Source organism: Metarhizium robertsii (assembly GCF_000187425.2).
Source record: "Metarhizium robertsii ARSEF 23 chromosome Unknown MAA_Scf_6, whole genome shotgun sequence".
Lineage (NCBI taxonomy): Eukaryota > Fungi > Ascomycota > Sordariomycetes > Hypocreales > Clavicipitaceae > Metarhizium > Metarhizium robertsii.
Genome location: NW_011942204.1, coordinates 2,381,049 through 2,402,025, shown reverse-complemented (window position 1 = coordinate 2,402,025; position 20,977 = coordinate 2,381,049). Strand labels below are relative to the sequence as shown.

Genomic DNA, 20,977 nt, shown 5'->3' with positions numbered 1-20,977 from the left:
ACAGGTGCTTTTTCCGCATCCTAGCTGTGGACTGCTCATATGTGTAACCTCATTTAAAATTAACAGGCAGTCTATCAGCCAGCTGGACTGTGAGCTCATAGCTGGGCTTTTATGATTGACAAGCTGGGGTTGCTTGAGGCTGTTAGATTTGAGCAACACTCTAGCGGTATGAGATTTGTTGAAGCTGTCAGAATTGACGAGACACATCGTGTAGTCATCCTGTAATCTGCTATTATTGATCTTCATGAACCTGCTAGTGTGTTTGGAACCACTCCATCTGTTGCCTTCACACGGGCGTTGGGTCATATTGAAAACACGGTTCAAGTCCAAAATACATCCTATCAACTATGTACATTATCTTGCCGTTAACAACAATCTTCACTATCAGAGGTTGCTTTATGGCATCGAAATTATGTTGTACCGAGGTTTCACGTGTCCATAAATGAGACATCATAAATTACCTTCAACAAGTGAAAATTCAGCCTCCTTTAGGAGTCTGAAGTGCTATATTTAGATGGTCGTTTGCGGAAAAAAATCGTCTTGCCTCAGATAATAAATAGAACAAACGAGAAGCGCATGACAAATCGATCTGTTGGCTGTGATGGCCAGAGGGAGGTGTCGGAGCTACAAAGGACAAAGAGAGATGGCAGTCTCGAATGCCAGAGGTCCCTCCACTCGGGGTAGTACAACAGAAGCCATGGTACCGATGGGAGGTCTGAGCTTAGTTTCAAACCATTCCATTCCGGAATTGTTTATTTCCCATACATGTGCAATCTGCCTGCATGTAGCTGCCATAGGTCGCCTGAAAGCTAAATTTGGTCATTTTAGACGGAGTATAGGGCTTCCTGGCGAGTATAAAGAACAAGCTTGCAGTACCTAATGCAAACAATACACTCTGACTGTAACAGCTCACATAGAATGTTGGGACCCACAGTCACGTGCCAGGCACTACAAGGCTTACTGCCACGCCTGCACGCTTTAGCTACCTTTTCTCTCCTCAACACACACACAAAGGTCTCTTTTATTAGCTCTGTTGCAATACACGCTTGTCATTTCACACTCGAGCTCTTGTGACTTTGCTCGTAGACCCCTTCCGTGGTCCCTCACATAGAATAGCATAAAGGCCATGAAAAGACCATGTCAGCCAAGGCAAGAAAAAAGAGATGTGTCAGATCCTGGTCTCGAGCACTTGCCACATTGTGCGGTCCCTCGCCGCATCCCGCATTCAAAGACGTACTGGCCGACAGTTGACCCGTGAGTCAGTCATGAAACGAGTACCTCTAGAACTCCTACAGTTATATATCTGGTTCTATTCCCAACTGTTGGGTAGCTGGCAGTTCAAAAAATCTTGCTTTACCAAAGATTGAATTGATTACACTATTGTCCGTCATTACAGCGATCAGTTGAGAAGCGATGAGCCCGAGCTCAGGATGGAGCGACATGAAGAGGAAGGAGAGGAGCCTTCAGTAAGTCGCTGTGTACCTTGGGCTGGTCCCATTTGTGCGGACTGACCGTGATACTCGTACCCGATGAAACTGCGAGCTGACGCCTTCTGGCAGTGTCGCCATAGTTCGGGGAATTGGAGAGGGCCCCAAAGGCTGGGACAGCGAAAAGATGGTGAAGTGGGTAAAAAAGTCATCGCCCAGGCGTTACGGAGCCCCCGAGATAACAGAATTCGCAAATACCTTGGATTTCGATGAAGGGATCACGCCAGAAGGTGTTCAACAGGCGGCTGTTCGGCTTCTAGAGCGAATGCGGAAAGAAATGAAGCAACGATGGGTGAACAACCACAGCATTCCTCAGCTGGCTTACCATGCCGAGATGGCTGGTCGCACAGCACGAGCTTTGAATTACAGCTGACTTGCATCTCACTCCTAGTGTCCATCATTATGTCTAATAGGTTATGACATTGGGGGGCTCGTAATCAAACAAGTGCAGTGCCCTCTGAACTTCCTCGCGGCCAACACGACCTGACATGGTAGCAGGCCGCCTTACTTGCCGTGAGCACTTGGGAGTATTTATCCATGGCAAAAAATATATCCTGCTTGGTAAGCCTCGAAACAAAGCATCCATTTCTTTTTCACTGACGCCATCCTCTTAGGTATTCATTGAAACTCCTCACCGCGCTACCGAATTCGAATCGTGGGAGAGCATATCGACAAAACTTTTGCTGCGGAGGAAGGATCAGGGCGATTGCCCAAGTTCCACAGCTTCGGAGAAGTTGGCTAACACACTGATGAAGCTGAGCAAGAGTTTTCAGGCCATGGCCAGAATATATCCTATTGTTAATTTGTATGAGTGTATCAACGAGGAGGCATTGCGGTCAACACCTTTGGTACGTTGCAGCATCCCCGTGCCGCTTCTCCCTTCTTGTTCGAACCAGCTCATATTCATCAATTACATCTTGTCTGACGTAAAGGCCGTAGGCGTTTTCCAAAGACACGCTAACGATGGGAGTCCCTGGGGAAGTGTGTGACTGTCTCCAAGAGAGCGAGAATAGGGGTAAATATGTGAAATTTCTCACCCTAATGGACCAGTGGGAGGAGGGTTCGTCATCCAAGCCAGTCCACTGCCAGAGGTTTCTACTAATCAACCCCATTTTTAGCACAAAAGGACACCTATTTTCGCTGCCTCATGGTCTTATCGAGGGCCGACTCACACCATTCTCTGGGTCAGCATGTCCAGCTCTCTTCCTGTACCGAGAAATTCAACTGGATTCTCGACCGTGACGCCTGCAAGAACTGGATCGGGCCAGCGTGCAGACCATTGTGGCTGTATGGGATGGCCAAGTCAGACGTGGCTGCCTCGATGGATGTCTTGGAAAGGAAGGCGCGTGCGACATTTCCAGACGCCAACGTCATCAAATATTCCTTCGATGCCCAAGACGACCGCTGTCGATCGACTTATGGAATGCTTGCTTCTCTGAGCCACCAGCTGCTGACTCTTAAACCAGGCCTCTTTGAACACGTCAGGTATCTCTACCATGCATGTGTTATGTTCCCAGAGGTCGAGTTCAAAATCGAACATCTATGGGCCTTCTTGCGCTCGTTGCTATCCTGCCCACCCAAGCGCCATGGCGTCATCTTTTGCTTTATCAACATGATAGACGAGTGCGACCCTTCCAGCAACAAGTTCCTGAAAGACCTGCTGCTACTGGCGAGCTCGGAAACCTCAGCTGGCGGCTTCAGGCTGGCCGTCACCAGCCACAAGGCGCCCGACTCTGATGTCGAGTTTGCAGCACATGCGATCGACGTTATCCAGGAGAGACATGAAGACCCTGATGAGAAGAAGAAAGAAATAGAGAGTGTGGTTGCCAGGGAGACTCGTTTGCTGTTCGAGGCCAGGCCGGAACTGGAAAAATTGGACGGCATTATAAATGAGAAACTGAGCGCTGTTGATGACGTTTTCAACATCTCACTCATTGCAAAATTTCTGCAGGCACGCCTGCCGAACTGGGGAGATGCAGAGCTCGAAACACAGCTGAGCTCTCTACCTCGCACCACATTTGAGATATATCAACACTTTTTGGACAGCATACCCACAGACAATCAATCGTGGGCGAGAGATGTGCTCTCTTGGATAGTCCATGCGTTTCAGCCATTGAAGGTGACCGAGCTTGCCTTGGCCATGGCTCTTCAAGACGACACCTTGTCAATCTTGGAACTGCAAAGGTTGCCACAGGGGCATATCGAATCAAAGATCAAGAATGTATTTGGAAACTTGATCCAGATTCAACATGACAACGTCTTTTTTATTGACAGCAGCTTTCGAGATTTTCTAATCCAAACTCAATCCAGTTCTCAAGAAAGAAGTCCGAAGTTGGTTAACCATGCGAACTGTGCGAGGTTGTGTCTCCGCTACCTCTCTTTGGTGACTTCGGCAACGGAGGAATCGACGCCTATTTTCGACAGTAAAAACTTGTTTACGCCTCCAGAGGGGATCGAGTACGGTTTCCTTGACTATGCCGGCCAATATTGGTTTCGACACTACAACTTGGCGAAACATGATGCCTTTCCAGACCTTCAAGATGAGGCGTGCGCATTCCTGGAAAGACCCAAGTCCGATATAATGTGGTGCAAGCTAAAAGTCGACTATTCGACATGGCAGCGCGGCAACCCGGCTCACGTGGCAATTAGCCTTGGATGCAACGATGTTGCCCGAACGCTGCTCGAAAAGCCCGAGTGGAACGCCGAGGTCCTTGATCACACTCAGGGACTTAGATTGACAACGACACGCGAGACAGCTATTGATTTTCTCTGGGAAGCCGGTGCCAGACACGGAGTGATTCTCTACGCCGCGGCCATGCGTGGGCGAGACGAGTTGGTGGACCAAATATTGAAGGATCAGGCGCAAGTGGAAATGGGAAAGGAGTATATATCCCCATATGGCAGGACAGCCTTGCACCAGGCATCTTCCCTTGGTTACCATGCTGTGGTTAGAAAACTGCTCAATGCAGGTTACAACGCAAACGTCACGAATGACGAGCTACTGGTGCCTCTTCAGCTCGCCAGCCGGTTTGGCCATGTCGATGTCATAGAGGCTCTTCTCACCGGAAAGGAGAAGGCTGATGATGAAAATATGGATACAGACACCCATCCAGCTTGCGCCGCCGTTGTCGGCAAATCACCTTGGCTGGTTCAGAAGTGTCTCATGATGGCCATCGACTCTCAGCAACATGACGCAATCAAAAAACTTCTCGACCGGGGCGCCAAGCTTGAGAAAAATCCCAAAGCGTTGAGTCATGCCGTTGCGTCTGGTCGGGAGGACATTGTGGGATTAATTCTACGTTACTATGAGAAACTCCCGGCGAATATTCTCCACGAGGCAATGGCGACACGCGGCAAGGACGGCTACACGCCGTTGGGATTGGCCGCACGCGGGGGCTACGTGGATGTGGTGCGGCAGCTTTTGGACAAGATGGAATCTAGAATGGACACCACAGAAACAGAAGACATGAAAAAGAAATCTCCTAGAGATATGCCGCTTCATCTGGCGGCCGAGGGTGGTCATGCCCATGTGCTCAAAGCCCTCATCGAATGGCAATGGCCCCAGGACTCGGAGCATCGTTACAAGTCTAACATCAGAGCCGCCAATTCTTCAGGCCAAGCTCCAATCCATCTGGCAGTCCTCAGTGGTAATGCATCCCTCGTCGTTCAGCTTTGTTTAGAGCATCAGACACAGAAGGTTTCCCTCCGCCTCTTGAATAGCCGTCTCCGGAGTCCCCTCCATGTGGCATGCGACTGCGGCTTCGTCGACATGGTCGACATCCTTCTCGAGCACGGCGGCTGGTACGGCGAAGAGGATGAGAATGGCGACACGCCGCTTCTTCTTGGGTGCGCAGCCGGGGACTTGCAGATAGTGAAGAGGCTTCTTACCCACGACTCGAACCTCCTCATCGAAAACTTGCAAGGCCGCTCGGCGCTACATCATGCTGCGGCGTCAGGGGAACCAGACGTGGTTCAGGAGCTTCTCCGCGCCTCTAGTGATGCCAACGACATCCGCATCTATACGAATGCAAAAGATGAGTCTGGGAGCACACCACTTCACCTAGCCGCTGTGGCTGGCAATGTTGAAGTGATGGACATACTCTTGGATGAGATGGCGGACATTACACAAGTGGATGGCTCGGGCCACGACGTGCTGTACCTTGCCTCCCGACATGGCCATGCGAATGTGGTGACATTTCTCATCCAAGAATCCCGCAAAGGTATCGAGGGAGATGACGGAGATACATTACATTTCGGTGGGGATATTTTTCAGTTTGTTCAAGAGATGCTATCATACTTCCCGCATAATCTTCCTGTGGCCGAGGAAACTGATATTGCCGTCGAGATTGGCCCTAGGGAAAACTGTGCTATGGTACTGGCCAATCTTACAAGTCTTCCTAACCAGTGGACTCCTTCGCAGTACGGAATCACCCTGCATCTGGCCGCAAAAGGGGGAATTGTCAGCGTCGTTGACCAAGTCCTGCTTCAAGGGCAGGATCCGAACTACATGGACACGATGGAAAAGACAGCTCTCATGTATGCGGCTGAATCGGGGTGCTCTCGGGTGGTCGAGCGACTCTTGAGGGTCCCCAACATTGACCAGGATTGCCAAGACACATTTGGTCACTCCGCTATTTCATACGCAGCTGGGAACGGGCATCTGGAAGTTGTCAAGATGCTTGCCTCGGGGCGCAAATCCGCCATCGACGCTCAAACCTTGACGGCTGCGTCAAGATGTATGGAAAATATGAAGGGCAGTAGCATCATGACCTTCTTTCTGGATAATGACATCGATGGATCGCTAGTGGATAGTTCCCTAAGAATAGCTGTATCCGAAGGGTTCGTCAAGGTTGTCTCGCTGCTCGTGGGCCGAGGTGCAAACGTCAATATCACCTACGAATCAACATCCACGCCCTTGCACAAGGCCGCGAGGCGTGGAAATGTTGGAATTTGTAAGATTCTTCTCGAGGCCGGTGCCACGGTAGATTCGAAAACGAAGGACAAGGAAACACCGCTCATTCTTGCGGTATCCCGTGGCCATCAAGAGGTATCGGAACAGCTCCTACGTTCTGGGGCGGATCCGCTGGCAGCGACGAGCTCAGGCAAGACACCGTTCCATGAAGCGATTTGCGCGCGGCCCGAAATCTTCAAAGCTGTGTTATCGAGGGTCTTGGAGTTGAACAAGTCAGCCCACACGAAGGATGCCCAGAACAGAAGCCCTCTCCTTCTCGCGGCAGCTCAAGGCACACAGGAAGCCTTCATGGCGCTAATCGACATTGAGGGTGCGGATGTCAATGAGAAGGATGAGAACAGCTATACACCTCTCTGCCACGCGATTTTCAGACAGCAAGCGGTGATTGTTGAGACCTTGCTCAAAAGGCCGGAACTGCAGCGGTCCATGAGTGCGAAAGACATGCTCCAACGTGCAGCTGGGTTTGAAGAAGATAAAATCATGGAAGTGCTGATCCAAAATGGAATATACCGTGACCTTGAATTCGGCGACTTATTCAAACTGGCGATGGAGACGGAAAACCTTTACCTCATAGAAATTGCCTTGCAGACGCCACACGACGAAATCTTGCTGGATAAACACAATTGGTCTCTCGAGTGTCTGAAACACGTCCTTATGGAACCGGAATACAAACGAGAACATGTGATCAGGAACTCAGACACGGACCTAAAGCAGCCTTTGGGTTGGTGCAAGCAGGATGAAGTAGATGTTGAGGGAGCCCCCGAAGATGCTTGGGGATTTCCTGGCCCAAGTATGTCTGTTTCTACAAGCACGCCCTCTGTCGGACTACCATGGGTTGAGTAGCAGCTGACGTATTATTTCGCCCTGTTCTTTAGTTTTTCCCAACCTTCGACTTGAGAATGGGCAACAGCTTCGCGCGGACCACCCCATTCCGCCCTCCGGCAAATTCAAGTTCGAAGTTCATCTCGTAGGCGCAACACTAAACCAGTAAGTTACGTCTTTTGAACTCGGTGATTCCCGACGGCAAAGCCCTGCTTACACGGTATTCAAGGATCTTTATTGGCATTGGACACGAGCATGTGCTACACGACAACGACAGCTCGCGGTTGAAAACAAATTCTTGGTGCTGTCACATCAATGGTAGTCGTACCGGACTTGGTCCCCGCACACGTCATGAATTGTCGATGCGTCGGATGCGACATGCATGTGGCACGGGAGATGTGATAGGCTGCCACATCAACCAGACCGAGGGTACTGCCTTTTTCACAAGGAACGGAAAATTTCTCGGTAAGAGGAATCGTCTTTAGGATGTGAAATGGTTACTAAGTCGACATAATAGGTCTTAGGTTTAAAGGCCTCCAGGGGCGGTTGTACCCTGTAGTGGGAGTAGGGAACACGGAAACAACCTTTATTAAAACCACATTTAGCTGGACACCCTGACAAGGTGTTGACTTGAGATTGCATCATATGAAATAGGCTGCTAGAGCTTATGCATGGATGCTAAAGTGGGAGACGGTGAGAGCAGCGGCGAGCGGTTTTTCTTCCCATTCAAAGGGTTTTCCGCTCGATGTGGAAGTGGAGGTTCTATCAAATTCAGCTCCTAGTAACTGGGGCAAATAAACAAACAAATCAATAACGCGACCGTCGTGAATTCATAATTGGGGCTTGCGTGACTGCTGGACCTAATATACAGGCAGGTAAGGTGCGCTGCCTCTTCCAGAATAGACATGAAGAATAGCTTGCGGACTCATGTTGTAGGAGTTATGCTGGACTCTTCCTCACTCTGGAAATACGCCTGCCACGACAGTTGATCGGACTTGGCGGTTGAGTCGTGGAGCGAAGAGACTCAACCACAGGTGCCCACGGCCAACTAAATTGTAGCCTATAAGCAGTCACTCTGGGTACTTGTTATCAAGATGCAGCAACTCAATGTCAGAAAATGTCTAGTATCGTTACGGCACACACTGGTGAAACTACTCAGTTAAACCACCTTACCCCAAATCCGTGTATCATGAAATTACCACCAGACGCTTCAAGCAGTAGGAAAATGAAGAGCCCCGCTCTTGATCCGTATCGCCTTTCCATACACCTGTAACAAGACAATGATCAAGAATGCAAAAAGGCAGATTCCAGCCTGGGTGCCGAAGCTAACTTTTGCTCCCACCGAATGGGCCCAATTGACCTGAAAGTAACTTATGATGAACCCGCCAGCAGCTACAACGTGTTAGTGAGAAGAAACCGTAGACTGACTGAATATGACTTGAACTCACTACGAGCAAAGTTGATCCAGGCAGATACCTCCCCCGAAGCTTCCGGGTAGCTGTCCAGATTATACGCATTCAAGGCCACCGTGGACACCATGATGCCAAAGACGTACAGTCCCCAGAACACAGCCGTGACCATGTAGTGAAATGCGTCCTCGAGAGCGAACCCCAGTCCCACCAGGCCAGCCAGCATAAACGGCGTGCTGAACCATATGGCGCGGAGTCTAATCTCGGGCTCAAAGTGCCCAGCATGCGACGTGATGTACTGCCGCGCAATGCCATCGTGCAGCCAGTGGCCGGTGATTTCGCCCAAGAGCGCCGCGACAATGGGCGTAAAGTAAAAGAAGCCAATCTGCTTCGGGCCAAAGTTGTACAGGGGCGTAAGAAATATGGACAAGGTGGTGTTGATGCCGACGACCCAAGCAAACGTCAGCAAATAGTACAGCGAGGACAAAAACACAGTCGGCTTGAGAATAACGCGAATCGGGCGCATGCACGCCTGGCCAAAGCTATTGCGCAAGTGGCGCGATGGATACTGCGCGATGCCCGTCAACCGTGCTATGCGTGAACCCCGGGGCGGCTGATTCTCTGGCGCGATACGGCGGTCATAATACGTCTCCTCTACGAAAAGAATAGTAAGGATCAGAGCGAGCGCAGTCTGCCAGTTTCTGTCAGCTTCGAACGTGATTGCCACCTTGGGGATGCGCACCTCGACAAAGTACACCCAGAAGGGAATCTGCCACGAAAGGCTAGTTATCATAAAGGCAGCGAGCAGAGGCCCCATGTACGGAGACAGGATGATAAACACGGCCCAGATGTTGATCTTGCGGGCGCGCTCGTGGAAGAAGAACATGTCAAAGATGAACATGAGCCCTCCGCCCTGGGCGACGGTGCTGAAGAAGCCGTTGAGGATGCGGGCGGCCATGAAGGACTCGAACGTCGTGGCGGCGGCGCACCATGCGGCTGTTGCGGCGGCGAGGACGAGAAAATAAAAGAGGATGGGGAGACGGCCTGCCCACGCGGAGAGGGCGACGACGAAGATGCCCCCTGCGCCGAGCATGAAGACGTTGCCGACTTGCGAGTGGTTGACTGTATCTGGGCTCATGTTCCAGATTCTGGAAACGGGATTAGTAGTGGGAAACAGGGCGCTGTTAGAAGTCAATGGCTTGAATATTTGCTTACTCGGCCTGCGGGATGAGAGTAACGGCGCCTGTTGCGCTGCCGTAGTCGGGGAGGAAGGCGGCGAAACTGATAATGAAGAGAATCACATGCTTCTTGACCGGGCTCCAGTTCAGGGGGTCATGGGGATCCTCGGACGGTTGGGGAATTAAAATGGTGTGCCCGTTGTTGGCGGTCTTGAGGTTTCCGCGGTGTTCGGTGTCCGTCCTGGTCACGTAGCCTTCTGATTCTTTGAACTCGTGGAGGTCCGAGGTCGAATTGGGGTTGTCTACGAACTCATTTTCGGCTGTTGATGTATCTGTGACCTCCTTGAGGCGGTCCATGGCGTTGAATAAGAGATGATTTGCAGTTGGCGTAGACAACGGGTTGCTTTCGCGATAAACAGGAACGACCTGGTATAGATGAATCACCGGGTGAATCAAGACCCTTCAGGAGAGAACTTGGACTAGATATATGGGACCTCGGAGGATTCAGAAGAACACTTTCATGATCCGGCGCTCCTTGCGGCAGTTGGGGACTGAATCTGGGGTACCCCGGACTTGGAATACTTCCGGAGGTGGCTGAGAGCAAGAGCCGGGGACGGAGCCGAGGCCCGGATCCTGTCAATCTTTCGGAATACGCATCCGAAATTGCCAGGATTGTTCAACATGGCTGACTATGAGAGCCGCTATTGGCGTGTCTGTGCACGACGGCCCGGGTCAACGCTTTGATCCTATCCATGCAGCCTGATTCACGGGCTTTGTGCCCAATCAGCTTTTGAGCCGCAGATTTCCGTGCATGTACGTTCAGATCTGTGCTTGGCAAACCGCATGCCTAGTAGGATGCGAAGTACTTGATAGGCCACGGTGATGAAACTCATTGGTAGGCAAAGCGGCGCGTTGCCTACCTTTTGCGTCATCGCTTACATGGGCGGAACGCGGGCAAAAGCTAGGGAGCGTAACTTTCCGCTTGATATCTTTCATGTAATATGTAATACAGGTGTCCACCAGGCTCTGATTGGTTAATAAAGAAATACATTTGTACTTATCGGCAACTGGTTAATGGGAAAATGTGGCTTACGCCAGGCACGTGTGCAGCATCGCGAACCTCACAATTTGGTGTTGATGTCCAAGCCAGCTGCAGGCCACTGCGAGAAAAACAACAGCTTGAACGGCTTCAACGAGCCCAAATTCAGCAGCAGCTTTCAATTTCGGCGGGCTAATAAAGGCCGGAATAATACCAGACATATTCTTCCCTGGCCACCGCCGCTTTGCCTACCCTTAGGACAACTCGTTCGTTGGCATCACGGTGTTATGTACCTGCAGAAACACGGCTTTTGTATTATTACAAGATGCAGAAGGAGAATTTAAATGCTAACTAAACAACCATGGAAATAATCCTCTACCAGTTTAGGATTCGACAGTGGCGCCAGCATGCCAACGTAGCCGTCAGGCCTGATTATTGCAATAATTCCCTCACCCTTGGGCACGTCAAACACCTTGTACGCATCCTCGTTCTTGGCCAATCCATATGTCCGCATCTCGGCAAATGTCTTGACGCTGGGAGGCAAATCTGCCCACTCGAATCGCTCCGTCAATGGATGGAGCAGTACGAGATTGATGGCGCCCGCCGGGAACTTGTGGATTATATCAATGGACGATACTATAGCTGATTGAGAAGCACCGCACTTGTCAAGAAGGTCGTTGCTCGCAAACAAGAGCACATGGTAGCGGCCCGTTGACGGCATTTCTACAAGTAAAGTCAGCTCATGTCCATCCTGCACCGAGTGAAACCCGTAAAGAGCATACCATCTTGAAGGTGTCGAGTGTTGGCATCCGCATAACGCTTCACCTGGACATCGAGCAGCCGCCTGCCGGGCGTCAACGCGCCACAGAGCGAATCCGCCTGAGAAACCTCCCCGGCAGTATCGACAGGTACTCTCACAAGCCTGTTGGGTTTGTAGTGAAGACCGCAACCGCTAGTGAAGCCATTTCCTTCACTGAAAACACGGAGAAACTCGTCGTGCGTGAGGCCCGCGGCTTCGGCGTCCGCCGGGCCAATCTGCCCGGAAAACATGTGAGAAAACTGCGTGTCAAACTCAATGAGCTGACGAGCGATATCCACCCGCTCCTCTTCAAAGGTCTCTAGAACAGCGTCTGCTGCGCCAGAAGGCACACGAGGCGTCAGTCCGTGCAGGCTGTGGGCAAGCTTCCAAGCCAGGTTGTAAGAGTCCATCATGGACACGTTCATGCCCTGCCCGGCTTTCGGACTGTGCGTGTGGCAAGCTTTTCCAGGTCAGCATTTGTCATAGACATAAAGTATACGGGTTCGACGTACCGTCTCCCACGATGAACACTCTGTCCACGCCATCGTTGGCTCGGGCAGAGAACTTGGGCGTCATGCGCTGGCCGATCTGATATGCGGCCCACCAGTCGGGCGCTGTACCTTGCTTGATGTCAATTTTGTATGGTGCAAAAACGGCCTGCGCCTGCTCAAAGATGTACTCCAAGGTGACGGCGCCACGTCTCTTCTTGTCGGCTGATTTCTTGTCCGTTTCACAGTCTCGATCCTGGGCAACCTCCCCGGGTACCTGGACGTAGAGGCGAGTGAGATAGTCACCAGTGGCGATTCGCTCTCGAGGAATCACCATGACGGAGCCTGCGTCCGAGTGAACCGCACACCGTTTGCGAATGTCGGGAAAGTCGGTGTCGACAACAAAGTCGCACACCCCCCAGATGTGATCCGTCGTCTCGCCCTGGAGTTGGAGACCCATGCACTTTCGCACAAGTGAGCGGGCACCGTCTGCTCCTACGAGGTACTTTGTTCGAAGGGTGCCCTGTTGCGTCGTCCCATCCGCGAGGTCATATTCATACTTGACCAGGATGGGGAAGTCGGGCTGGCTGTCATCGAATGTGTACTCGAGGAAGCGATGCGACCTTCGGATTGTGTTGTTCGGCGCATAAAGATCCAGGTTCTCTTGGAGAATACGTTCGATGCGCCCTTGGTGAATGGTGACTTCGAAAGGGAAGCGCGCAGGCACACTGACATCAGGGACGAAGCTGGTTCGCTCTATGCCCTTGGCGACTTGAACGCCGCTGCCATTGCTTTGCGCGACTGCTTCCACCGGGTTCCAAAACGCCACCTCCTCCATATGGCACCCCTCGCTGATTACTTCGTCCGCTATCCCGAGACTCTGGAGCACCTCCAACGTCCGGGGCTGCAGGCCGTCCGCCTGGCCGGCCTTTAATGTCCCCGGCTTGGAGTCTAGGCAGACAAGCGAAGAGTCTGTGATTCCATACCTGGCGAGTAACAGGGTCAGGAAAAGACCGCTCGGCCCAGCCTAGTATCGGTTTGTAAGTGGCCAATGCGAGTGTTTTGTCGGAAGTATGTTGCTTACACCTATAACTACCACCTCATGATTGCCCTCGGAGCTTGCACTGTCGTCGCGCTTGTGAGAAAGTCTTGGCAGCGGAGGGGCACGCGACGGCAAGATTCTGAGATCTCTTGCGGCGGTTGAAGTTTCTTGGAAGACGGGCATTCTGCGAACTGGATGTGATTCTCGTCAAGGCCTGTATTCGACGCCGTTTCGCAATTGAGCAAATCAGACTTTGCAGCCGGGCTGAGAATTGGATTCGGAGTCGTTAAAGTATAGAAGAAAGAACAAAGGAAAATCGATGACAAGAAGAACTCACTTGAAAACTTAAAAAGAGAGCTATTCTTGCGCTTTCCGCCCGTTCTTTCATCAACTTCCGGCTTCCGGCTGGGATATTTGACGACTTATCCGGCCGGAAGTTGGGGCCCCGGATGAAACCCTGACGCCACCAAACGTCAACCAATGTCATCAAGGGCTGTTGCATCGGTCATGACCCTCTAGCTTCTTTCGGAGGCGGGGGAATTACAAATTGCTCCATAATGGATTGCCAGGGAAGTGAGTGGGCGCATCTCCAACCGGACTCTGGGAGGCAAAAGAGGACCGAAGATTTCCGGCCACCTCGCCATCCTGGCTTATCAATCGGGATTCAACCACACGTGAAGGAATGCCGTCAACATCTGCCTTCTGCTGCATCATCACGTCCAGGAATGGATGAGCCAAATCCGCCTCTGCCCGGCCCGCGTAACCTGCCGCGCGCGTCGCACGCGTGTCAGCGATGTCGTGCTAAGAAGGCCAGGTGTGACCAGAGACAGCCGTGCGCCAACTGCATCAAGCACCTCGAGGAGTGCACGTATGGACTTCGAAGACGAAATCTTAGGAGTAGAAATAGCCGTGTCCCAAGTTTGGACCGACGGGGTGCGGAAAGCCCGCAACGTCGTTTGCCAACCCTCCCGTCTGCTCGGGATGGCAGAGATGAGCCGCCGAGGGGGAGCCAGACCTTGGAACACTCTGAAGAATCAGACCGTGTAGGTGAGTTCAAGCCTCTTCCCTCTCACCAAAGCTACCTAGACGAAATGTTGCTCATATTCGGCCAAAGCCTTTGCGCAGCATCCGCTACCATCGAACAATGCCGATGTAGTAGGCCACGTCAACCAGCACACTCACGGAACCGAGTTTTACGGCACGTCGTCTAACTTTGTGCTTCTCAATCAATTCTTTGCGTATGCTCAGCAGCATCTCCCTGGGCATCCCAACTCCGGCGGCCTCAAAGAGACGTCATATCTCTCTCCCGCCAGCGGCAGGGCCAGCGAGCCGTCCTCCTTTCGGGATCAGAGTAGCCCATGGACATCTGGAGGCATTGTTTCGGGACCTGGTCTCACTGCTCCATCACCGGTTTCCATTGTCAACCTTCTTTCAAATGAAGAATCGCTGGAGCCGCCGTCGAGGCCAAAAACACCACATGTTGCAGAAAATCAACAAGGCGTTTCTGCGGAGGCTCCTCCTGCTCCGGGCCACACTAGAAACGAAAGTCATACGGAATTAATGCACCATGACGGCCACACATCCACTCCCAAACATAGCGCCGGTAGAGAGAGCACCAGCAATCTCCAGTCGTCTGCTCACGTCACCACCAAGGGAAACCCCGTCCCCGATAGTCCTCTACAGGCTTCTAAGAAGGGGTTAGAGCGAGAATACGTCCGTGTATATATGAGCAATCTGCATCACATCCACCCCATGCTTGATCCCATTGGGTTTACAGCAAGATGCGAGGAGGTCATATGGGGTGTACAGACACCACTTGAAACGAACAAGGACCTCAGGCACTTCTTGGCCCTGTACAACATCGTGGTAGCGGTCGGGGCGCTCATCGCTGACCCCAGCATAACCCAGAACTTTGAGCCAGATACAAGCTCATGTACCAAGCAGCCAACACAATGTGAAGACTCGAGCTCAGCCCCTTCCAGCCAGGCACTGTCGAGAAAGTACTTCCGAAAGTCCAGGGCTTTGCTCGGAGACATGTTTGAAGTCTGCTCCTTAGAAAGCGCCCAAACTCTTCTTCTAATGGTGAGTCACTCCTCGGCCACGGTCTTGTGAGCATCCCATGTTGACCTGTATCAAGTCGCTGTACTGCCAAAACTCTCTCAAGCCGCACGCCTGCTACATGTACTGCGGGCACGCCGTCCGCACCGCCCTCGCCATTGGAATAGCCAGAGAATCCATGCCCAGCTCCATCGAGGACCACAAGGCCGCGCGGCGAACCTGGTGGTGCATCTATTCCCACGAGATAGACATGAGCTGCAGCGCCGGCCGCCGCGACAGCCTTGGAAAGCCGCGAAACTACCAAATCAGCCTGCCTCGCATCCGAGACCAAGGATCCACCGCCTCCAACAAGTCTGAATTCGAAAACCGCAGCGTGGCCATGATTAACGAAATGGTTCACTTTGCGGCTATTCTGAGACGCATCTCGAAAGAATTGTACTACGACTCAAAGGGCCTCACTTTGCTGCAAAAGTCTGCAGTTGCCAAGGAACTCGATGCGCTCCTGGGAGACTGGAAGGGCCGGCTACCAGAGTACCTCGATTTCAGCCGGCTGTCTTTCCGTGAAGCAGAGTGGGCGGCAAAGCAGAAGCTCGTCCTGCACTTGCGGTATTTGAACGCCAGGATCGTCCTGCATCGGCTCTTTCTAGAGGCCCCCGTGAGCAGGACGCGGGCACAGTTGTCGGGACACGTGGGCTCTTGTCTGGACGCGGCTCGGGACACGATCCGCGTCATGTACGACGCCTACACCAACCGGCACTACTTTCGGACGTGGTGGTACAACTCGACGTATACCTTGTACGCTGGCATGATTGTCCTGTACATTGTCATGCTTGGCCATACGAGCGTGTCTGGTGACGAGCTTCTCGACGACGTCATCAAGGCGCAGGATATTCTTGAATCCATGGAAGAAGCGGCTGTGGCTCGACGGAGTGCGAATTTGATACGAGAAGGGTTGGAGGTGGCGCGGGCGTGTGTTGAGAGCCGGTCGGATCAATCTGCTCGGTTGGAAGTGGCTGGCCCTGAGCAGGAATACGGCGAATCGCAGGGCCAGCTGGGTGTGAGTGGTATGGCGAATCAGCCGGGAAACAATTTGTCGAGGACCTTGTTTTCCCATGCTGTTCCTGGACAGGACCCTGCGCTATTGGCGTCTATTATAGATCCAAACTTGCTGCGGGATTTCACGGCAGCAGATAAGGATGTGTCGGACCAGGAATTTGCGGCATTCCCGTCCGATAGCTTGTATGGGGAGGGGCTAGACGTTCATCTAATTTCGATGATGGTGTAAGGTGGTTGGTTGGGCTAGTCGAGTGATGGTGCTAGTTCCTGTAAATATTTACTGAATAAATGGATTGGATCGTGCCACGGATGTTGCACGAGAGCTGTCATTACGAAATCTAGCGCACAAGCGTCTCACCGACTTTTTATATGAATTGAGCTCTTTGGTTATCTAGGCCTTGAAGAAAACCACATGTGCAAGGATATTGAATACCAAAGACAATTATTAGATGAATCGAGCCATTGACTCCAAGCCCTCCACTAACCCTTGTCACAAATTGTCAATTATTGCTTTCATGTTTATCGAAACAATATATATGGTTCTAATCTACATCAGGAACAGGAAGGTCGTCAATGAATCTGAATGTACGCCCCAAACCCGCCAGGGCTTCTTCCGCCTTTTGTCTGCGCAGTGCGGCCGCAGCCTTATCCGTGACCAGGACAAAGTCATAGGTAATCAGAGCAGAACCCAGCTTGACATCGTACTTCTTTGCTACTTCTTCATCCTCAACCTTCTTCAACTCCACTACGAGCGAGTCCTTGACGCCAAAGACGGCATCGGTACATTCATACGGGTCGTCCTTGAGATAAAGCGCGCTGAAGATGCATGTCAGTAGATATCCAAGGAAGCTACTTTTGAGATTATTCGTCGACTTACGTAATGAGAGGATCGTACCCGCCCTTCTTGAACATGAAGTGCATGTGGCTCGGCCGGTAGGGGTGGCGATTCAGCACCTTGAGGAGCTTCCCTACCGGCCCGTCGTGTGGGATGGGGTACGGCACCGGGACAATGGCCTTGAACCAAAAGTTTCCCTGGTCATCGCTCGTCAGTACGGCCCTGCCGTCCGGCCCGCCCCTCTCTGCGTATTGCACGTCGTAGAAGCCCTTTGAGTCCGTCTCCCACACGTCGATTTCGGCACCCGAGATGGGGTTTCCGTCGGTGTCTTTCAGGGTGCAGAGGACGAGGAGGGGCTCGCCGTCGGGGTCATGCGATATGAGACTTCCGGCGCTGGCGTGTTCGGCCTCTTCTGTGTGGAAGGGCCCCAGGACCGTGCCCTCGGTGCTGCCCTTTGGTTTGGGATGATCGATTGAATCCACGAGAAGAGACAGTCCCAAGACGTCTGATAGTAGAATGAATTCCTGGCGAGAGGTGAGCTTTGAGTGCCATTGTGGATGCGCAGCCTTCATACCTGTCTGACGTCTGATGAAATCTGGCCAACTTGGGTTAGGAAGTGGATGGCTGTCATCCATTCGTTTGTGGTCAGTCTCGTTTCCCTGGCGAGCTCGTGCAGATGTGCGACCGTCCGCTCTAGGATATATTTCAATCGCAGACTGCCGCACTGCGAATTGATGGCGTGGACATTTTCTGTGATGTTGTCCGTGGTAAGATCTTTCAAGTTGACGGGAGCGGCCATGGTGCGAAATGTGTGTTTGAATGGATAGGATAACGTAGGTTGGTCTCAACTTGCGGCGCGCTTCTACATTCGAGGCGGAAACAGGGCTTAAGACTGCGCGCCGGCAGCCGGGCGGCGTCTTGCTTTTAATCATTCAAGTTGCTATTGGCCGTACCAAGACGCTCGGCATGTGCCGGGCCCGGCATCTCCGGAAACCCCGCCTCCTCTTCCGGAAGCAGCTTCCAACTTCCGATCCGGACTCCCCATGGGGCTCCGATGCACGTGTATGTATGCTGATCAAGCGTCAGGCCGTCTCAAAAGCGAGTAACAGATTCTCCCACTCCACCCGGTGCATCGCGCATCATGTGCTTATATACTGATTAGACACTCGATGCTACCGAATGCATTAGCCGGCGCCGGACGCACCCGTCACGTACTCGCGCCTTTGATTCCATTTCCCATTCACGCTCGACAAGCGCATTTCCAAATCTCGGCACACTTCACCAACAAGATGAAGGAATTCGAGTACAATGTCCTTCCAAGCCGAGTCATCTTTGGCTCCGGCTCTGTCAAGAAACTCCCCGCCGAGATTGAGCGTCTCAATGTTTCTCGACCGCTTCTCCTCGCGACGCCCGGGAAGAGCAACTTCTCAAATCAGCTGTCTGACATCATCCAAGCCGCCGCCATCACTATAGCCGGCACTTTCCCCCACGCAAAAGCACACACGCCGACCTCTGTGACCGAAGAAGCAACCGCCTTTCTCGCCTCCGTCGCCGCCGACTGCGTGGTTTCCATTGGCGGCGGCTCAGTCGTCGGCCTGGGCAAAGCCGTCTCCATTCGCACAGGAGTACCCCATATCAGCATACCCACGACGTACTCGGGCTCGGAAATGACGCCCATTCTCGGCGAGACGCAAAATGGCAAGAAGACGACGCGATCGGATCCCAGGATTTTGCCCGCAGTCGTCATCTACGACGCAGACTTTACCATGACGCTGCCGCCCGCCATCTGTAGTACTTCTGGAATCAACGCCATTGCCCACGCCGTAGAGGCGCTCTACGCGACGAATGCCAACCCCATCACTTCGACGCTTGCGCTCGAGGGCATCAAGGCGCTGGCAGCGGCGTTGCCACAGATTGTCCGCAGCCCGGAATCCAAGGCGCCAAGGGAGGAGGCTCTTTACGGCGCTTGGCTTTGCGGCGCTGTCCTGGGGAGCTCATCCATGGGGCTTCACCATAAGCTGTGCCATGTGCTCGGGGGGTCGTTTGCACTCCCCCATGCAGAGACACACACCGTCGTGCTGCCGCATGCGCTGTCGTATAATGCGCCTGCCATACCGGAGCAGATGGCCAAGTTGGCTACTGTTTTCCCCGGAAGCAATGGAGACGCTCTACGCGGTCTGGAGCTGTTGCTGCAAGAGTTGGGGGTGCCGCGGGCACTGAAGGACTTGGGCATGGAGGAGGGCGATATCGAAAAGGCGACTGAGATTGCCGCGGGTAATCAGTACCCGAACCCGCGTCCGCTGGAGAAACAATGGATTCGCGAACTGATTCGACGAGCTTGGGCTGGAGAAACTGCCAAGGCAGACTTGTGCAATGAGTAAATTAAGAATAGCTGTAGCGAGATGATTATGAAGATAGAAGATATGTGGAGACTTTGTAGAAGCTGGAGAGACGGTTGACTATCTTTTTCCCGGTGGCAAAGCTCCCCGTGCATTTGTGAAGTCCTGAGCATCTGTTGGATTTCTGGCTTCTCGCCCACAATTCTCTGAGAGTCAGAATCTTTGATAAACTCTCAAATCAATGGTTCCGCCTGATTTTTATCTTGGGATTGTGTATTCTTTGGCTCAGTTGCTATGAATCGACTCAAAGTAGAGGTTCCGGAAAGCCACGTCGCTGGCCAGGTCAGCGCAGCTTTTGCTGTTGATATAGGCAGAAAAACGATGTCTCTGGGACAGTCATTGTTACAGGAAATGGCTGGTTACACAAGGGCAACGGTCACGGGATTAGGGCAAAAGGTCCTTACCGACTTCTTGTATAAATGGACATCTTCGGTCCCTCAAGGCCTTGAGGAAAACCAAGGACCTTTGATACCAAAGACTGTTATTAGATGAATTGAGTAATTGCTCCAAGCCTCTAGCCCTTGTTACAGTCATTCCTTTATTACAAATTAGATGCGAGTGTTGCCGAATTAAGTTTATATTACCAATGCCAAGACTGGTCTCCCTAAATATCTAAATCCAAAACGACGTCAATAGTCTTGGCAAAACCTCTCGACAGGAATCCGATCTTGTGCGTTCCAACTTTTACGATATCCCACCCCACGATGAGTCTGAAAACTTGCCAGTCTACATTTCTGTCAAATACATGATTCACGGTGCCGATGGACATATTCGGAGCAGCTTCTGCACCTTTGATTAGGTTTCCTCTCTGCTTTCCATTTGCGTATACCTGGGGCTGAACGAGCTCTCCGGCTGGAGTTTCGTCATCGGCGTTGATATGTGGTTTAAGGGTATATAAAATTGGATACAAGGTCACTGACAACAATAATCTTGCTTCAGAGTACATCGATCTCTCTAGCCAGTGTTTCCAATAGCCCTCCCAGTGCGAACTTGGAGGCCGCGTATGCAATGCATGCAGGAGCAGAAAAATGAGCGGCTAGACTGCTAATGTCGATAAGCATGTCTCCTTTCTGGTGTCAGCATGGGCAGTACTACTTTGATGCATCAAATCGCACATATTGAATTGGCCCGTTGCTGTCTCGGCATCGAATTCAGTCGCGAAAGTAAACAAGTTGGTTGCTTAATTTGATGAGAGGGCCCGCGGCAGGAAAGCAATAACAGTCCTACCTTATTTCTCCTAACGAATTAGCCTCCATTATCCCAATTATGTGTCGTGACATCATGTTTTACTTCTTCACTCTACTTTGCACAACAATTTCCACGTCCGCGTCGGTCGCATCTCACCCGGTATGGGCCAATAAACGTCGAGCCTTGCCAAAGAGTTGACACTCTG

General features: G+C 52.0%; 6 protein-coding genes across 6 annotated transcripts; 3 read left to right on the top strand and 3 right to left on the bottom strand.

Moving 5' to 3' along the window:
- Nucleotides 1-2,634: 2,634 nt before the first annotated feature.
- Nucleotides 2,635-7,302, top strand: MAA_06130 (Ankyrin repeat-containing domain protein; the record flags this gene model as incomplete). The annotated part of the gene is made up of 1 exon (XM_007824128.2): nt 2,635-7,302. One exon carries the CDS (start codon nt 2,635-2,637, stop codon nt 7,300-7,302), a length of 4,668 nt encoding a protein of 1,555 aa, XP_007822319.2.
- A 1,189-nt stretch (nt 7,303-8,491) lies between these two features.
- On the bottom strand, nt 8,492-10,225 carry MAA_06131 (MFS transporter; the record flags this gene model as incomplete). The annotated part of the gene is made up of 3 exons (XM_007824129.2): nt 8,492-8,673; nt 8,730-9,838; nt 9,906-10,225. 3 exons carry the CDS (start codon nt 10,223-10,225, stop codon nt 8,492-8,494), a joined length of 1,611 nt encoding a protein of 536 aa, XP_007822320.2.
- A 1,022-nt stretch (nt 10,226-11,247) lies between these two features.
- MAA_06132 (Monooxygenase, FAD-binding protein) lies at nt 11,248-13,419 on the bottom strand (the record flags this gene model as incomplete). The annotated part of the gene is made up of 4 exons (XM_007824130.1): nt 11,248-11,630; nt 11,690-12,166; nt 12,219-13,221; nt 13,279-13,419. 4 exons carry the CDS (start codon nt 13,417-13,419, stop codon nt 11,248-11,250), a joined length of 2,004 nt encoding a protein of 667 aa, XP_007822321.1.
- Nucleotides 13,420-13,961: 542 nt separating this feature from the next.
- On the top strand, nt 13,962-16,579 carry MAA_06133 (Zn(2)-C6 fungal-type DNA-binding domain protein; the record flags this gene model as incomplete). The annotated part of the gene is made up of 3 exons (XM_007824131.1): nt 13,962-14,283; nt 14,351-15,318; nt 15,374-16,579. 3 exons carry the CDS (start codon nt 13,962-13,964, stop codon nt 16,577-16,579), a joined length of 2,496 nt encoding a protein of 831 aa, XP_007822322.1.
- Nucleotides 16,580-16,892: 313 nt separating this feature from the next.
- On the bottom strand, nt 16,893-17,984 carry MAA_06134 (catechol dioxygenase; the record flags this gene model as incomplete). The annotated part of the gene is made up of 3 exons (XM_007824132.1): nt 16,893-17,166; nt 17,228-17,709; nt 17,760-17,984. The coding sequence occupies 3 exons, from the start codon at nt 17,982-17,984 to the stop codon at nt 16,893-16,895; spliced, it is 981 nt and encodes a 326-aa protein (XP_007822323.1).
- A 370-nt stretch (nt 17,985-18,354) lies between these two features.
- MAA_06135 (maleylacetate reductase) lies at nt 18,355-19,566 on the top strand (the record flags this gene model as incomplete). The annotated part of the gene is made up of 1 exon (XM_007824133.1): nt 18,355-19,566. One exon carries the CDS (start codon nt 18,355-18,357, stop codon nt 19,564-19,566), a length of 1,212 nt encoding a protein of 403 aa, XP_007822324.1.
- Nucleotides 19,567-20,977: the final 1,411 nt, after the last annotated feature.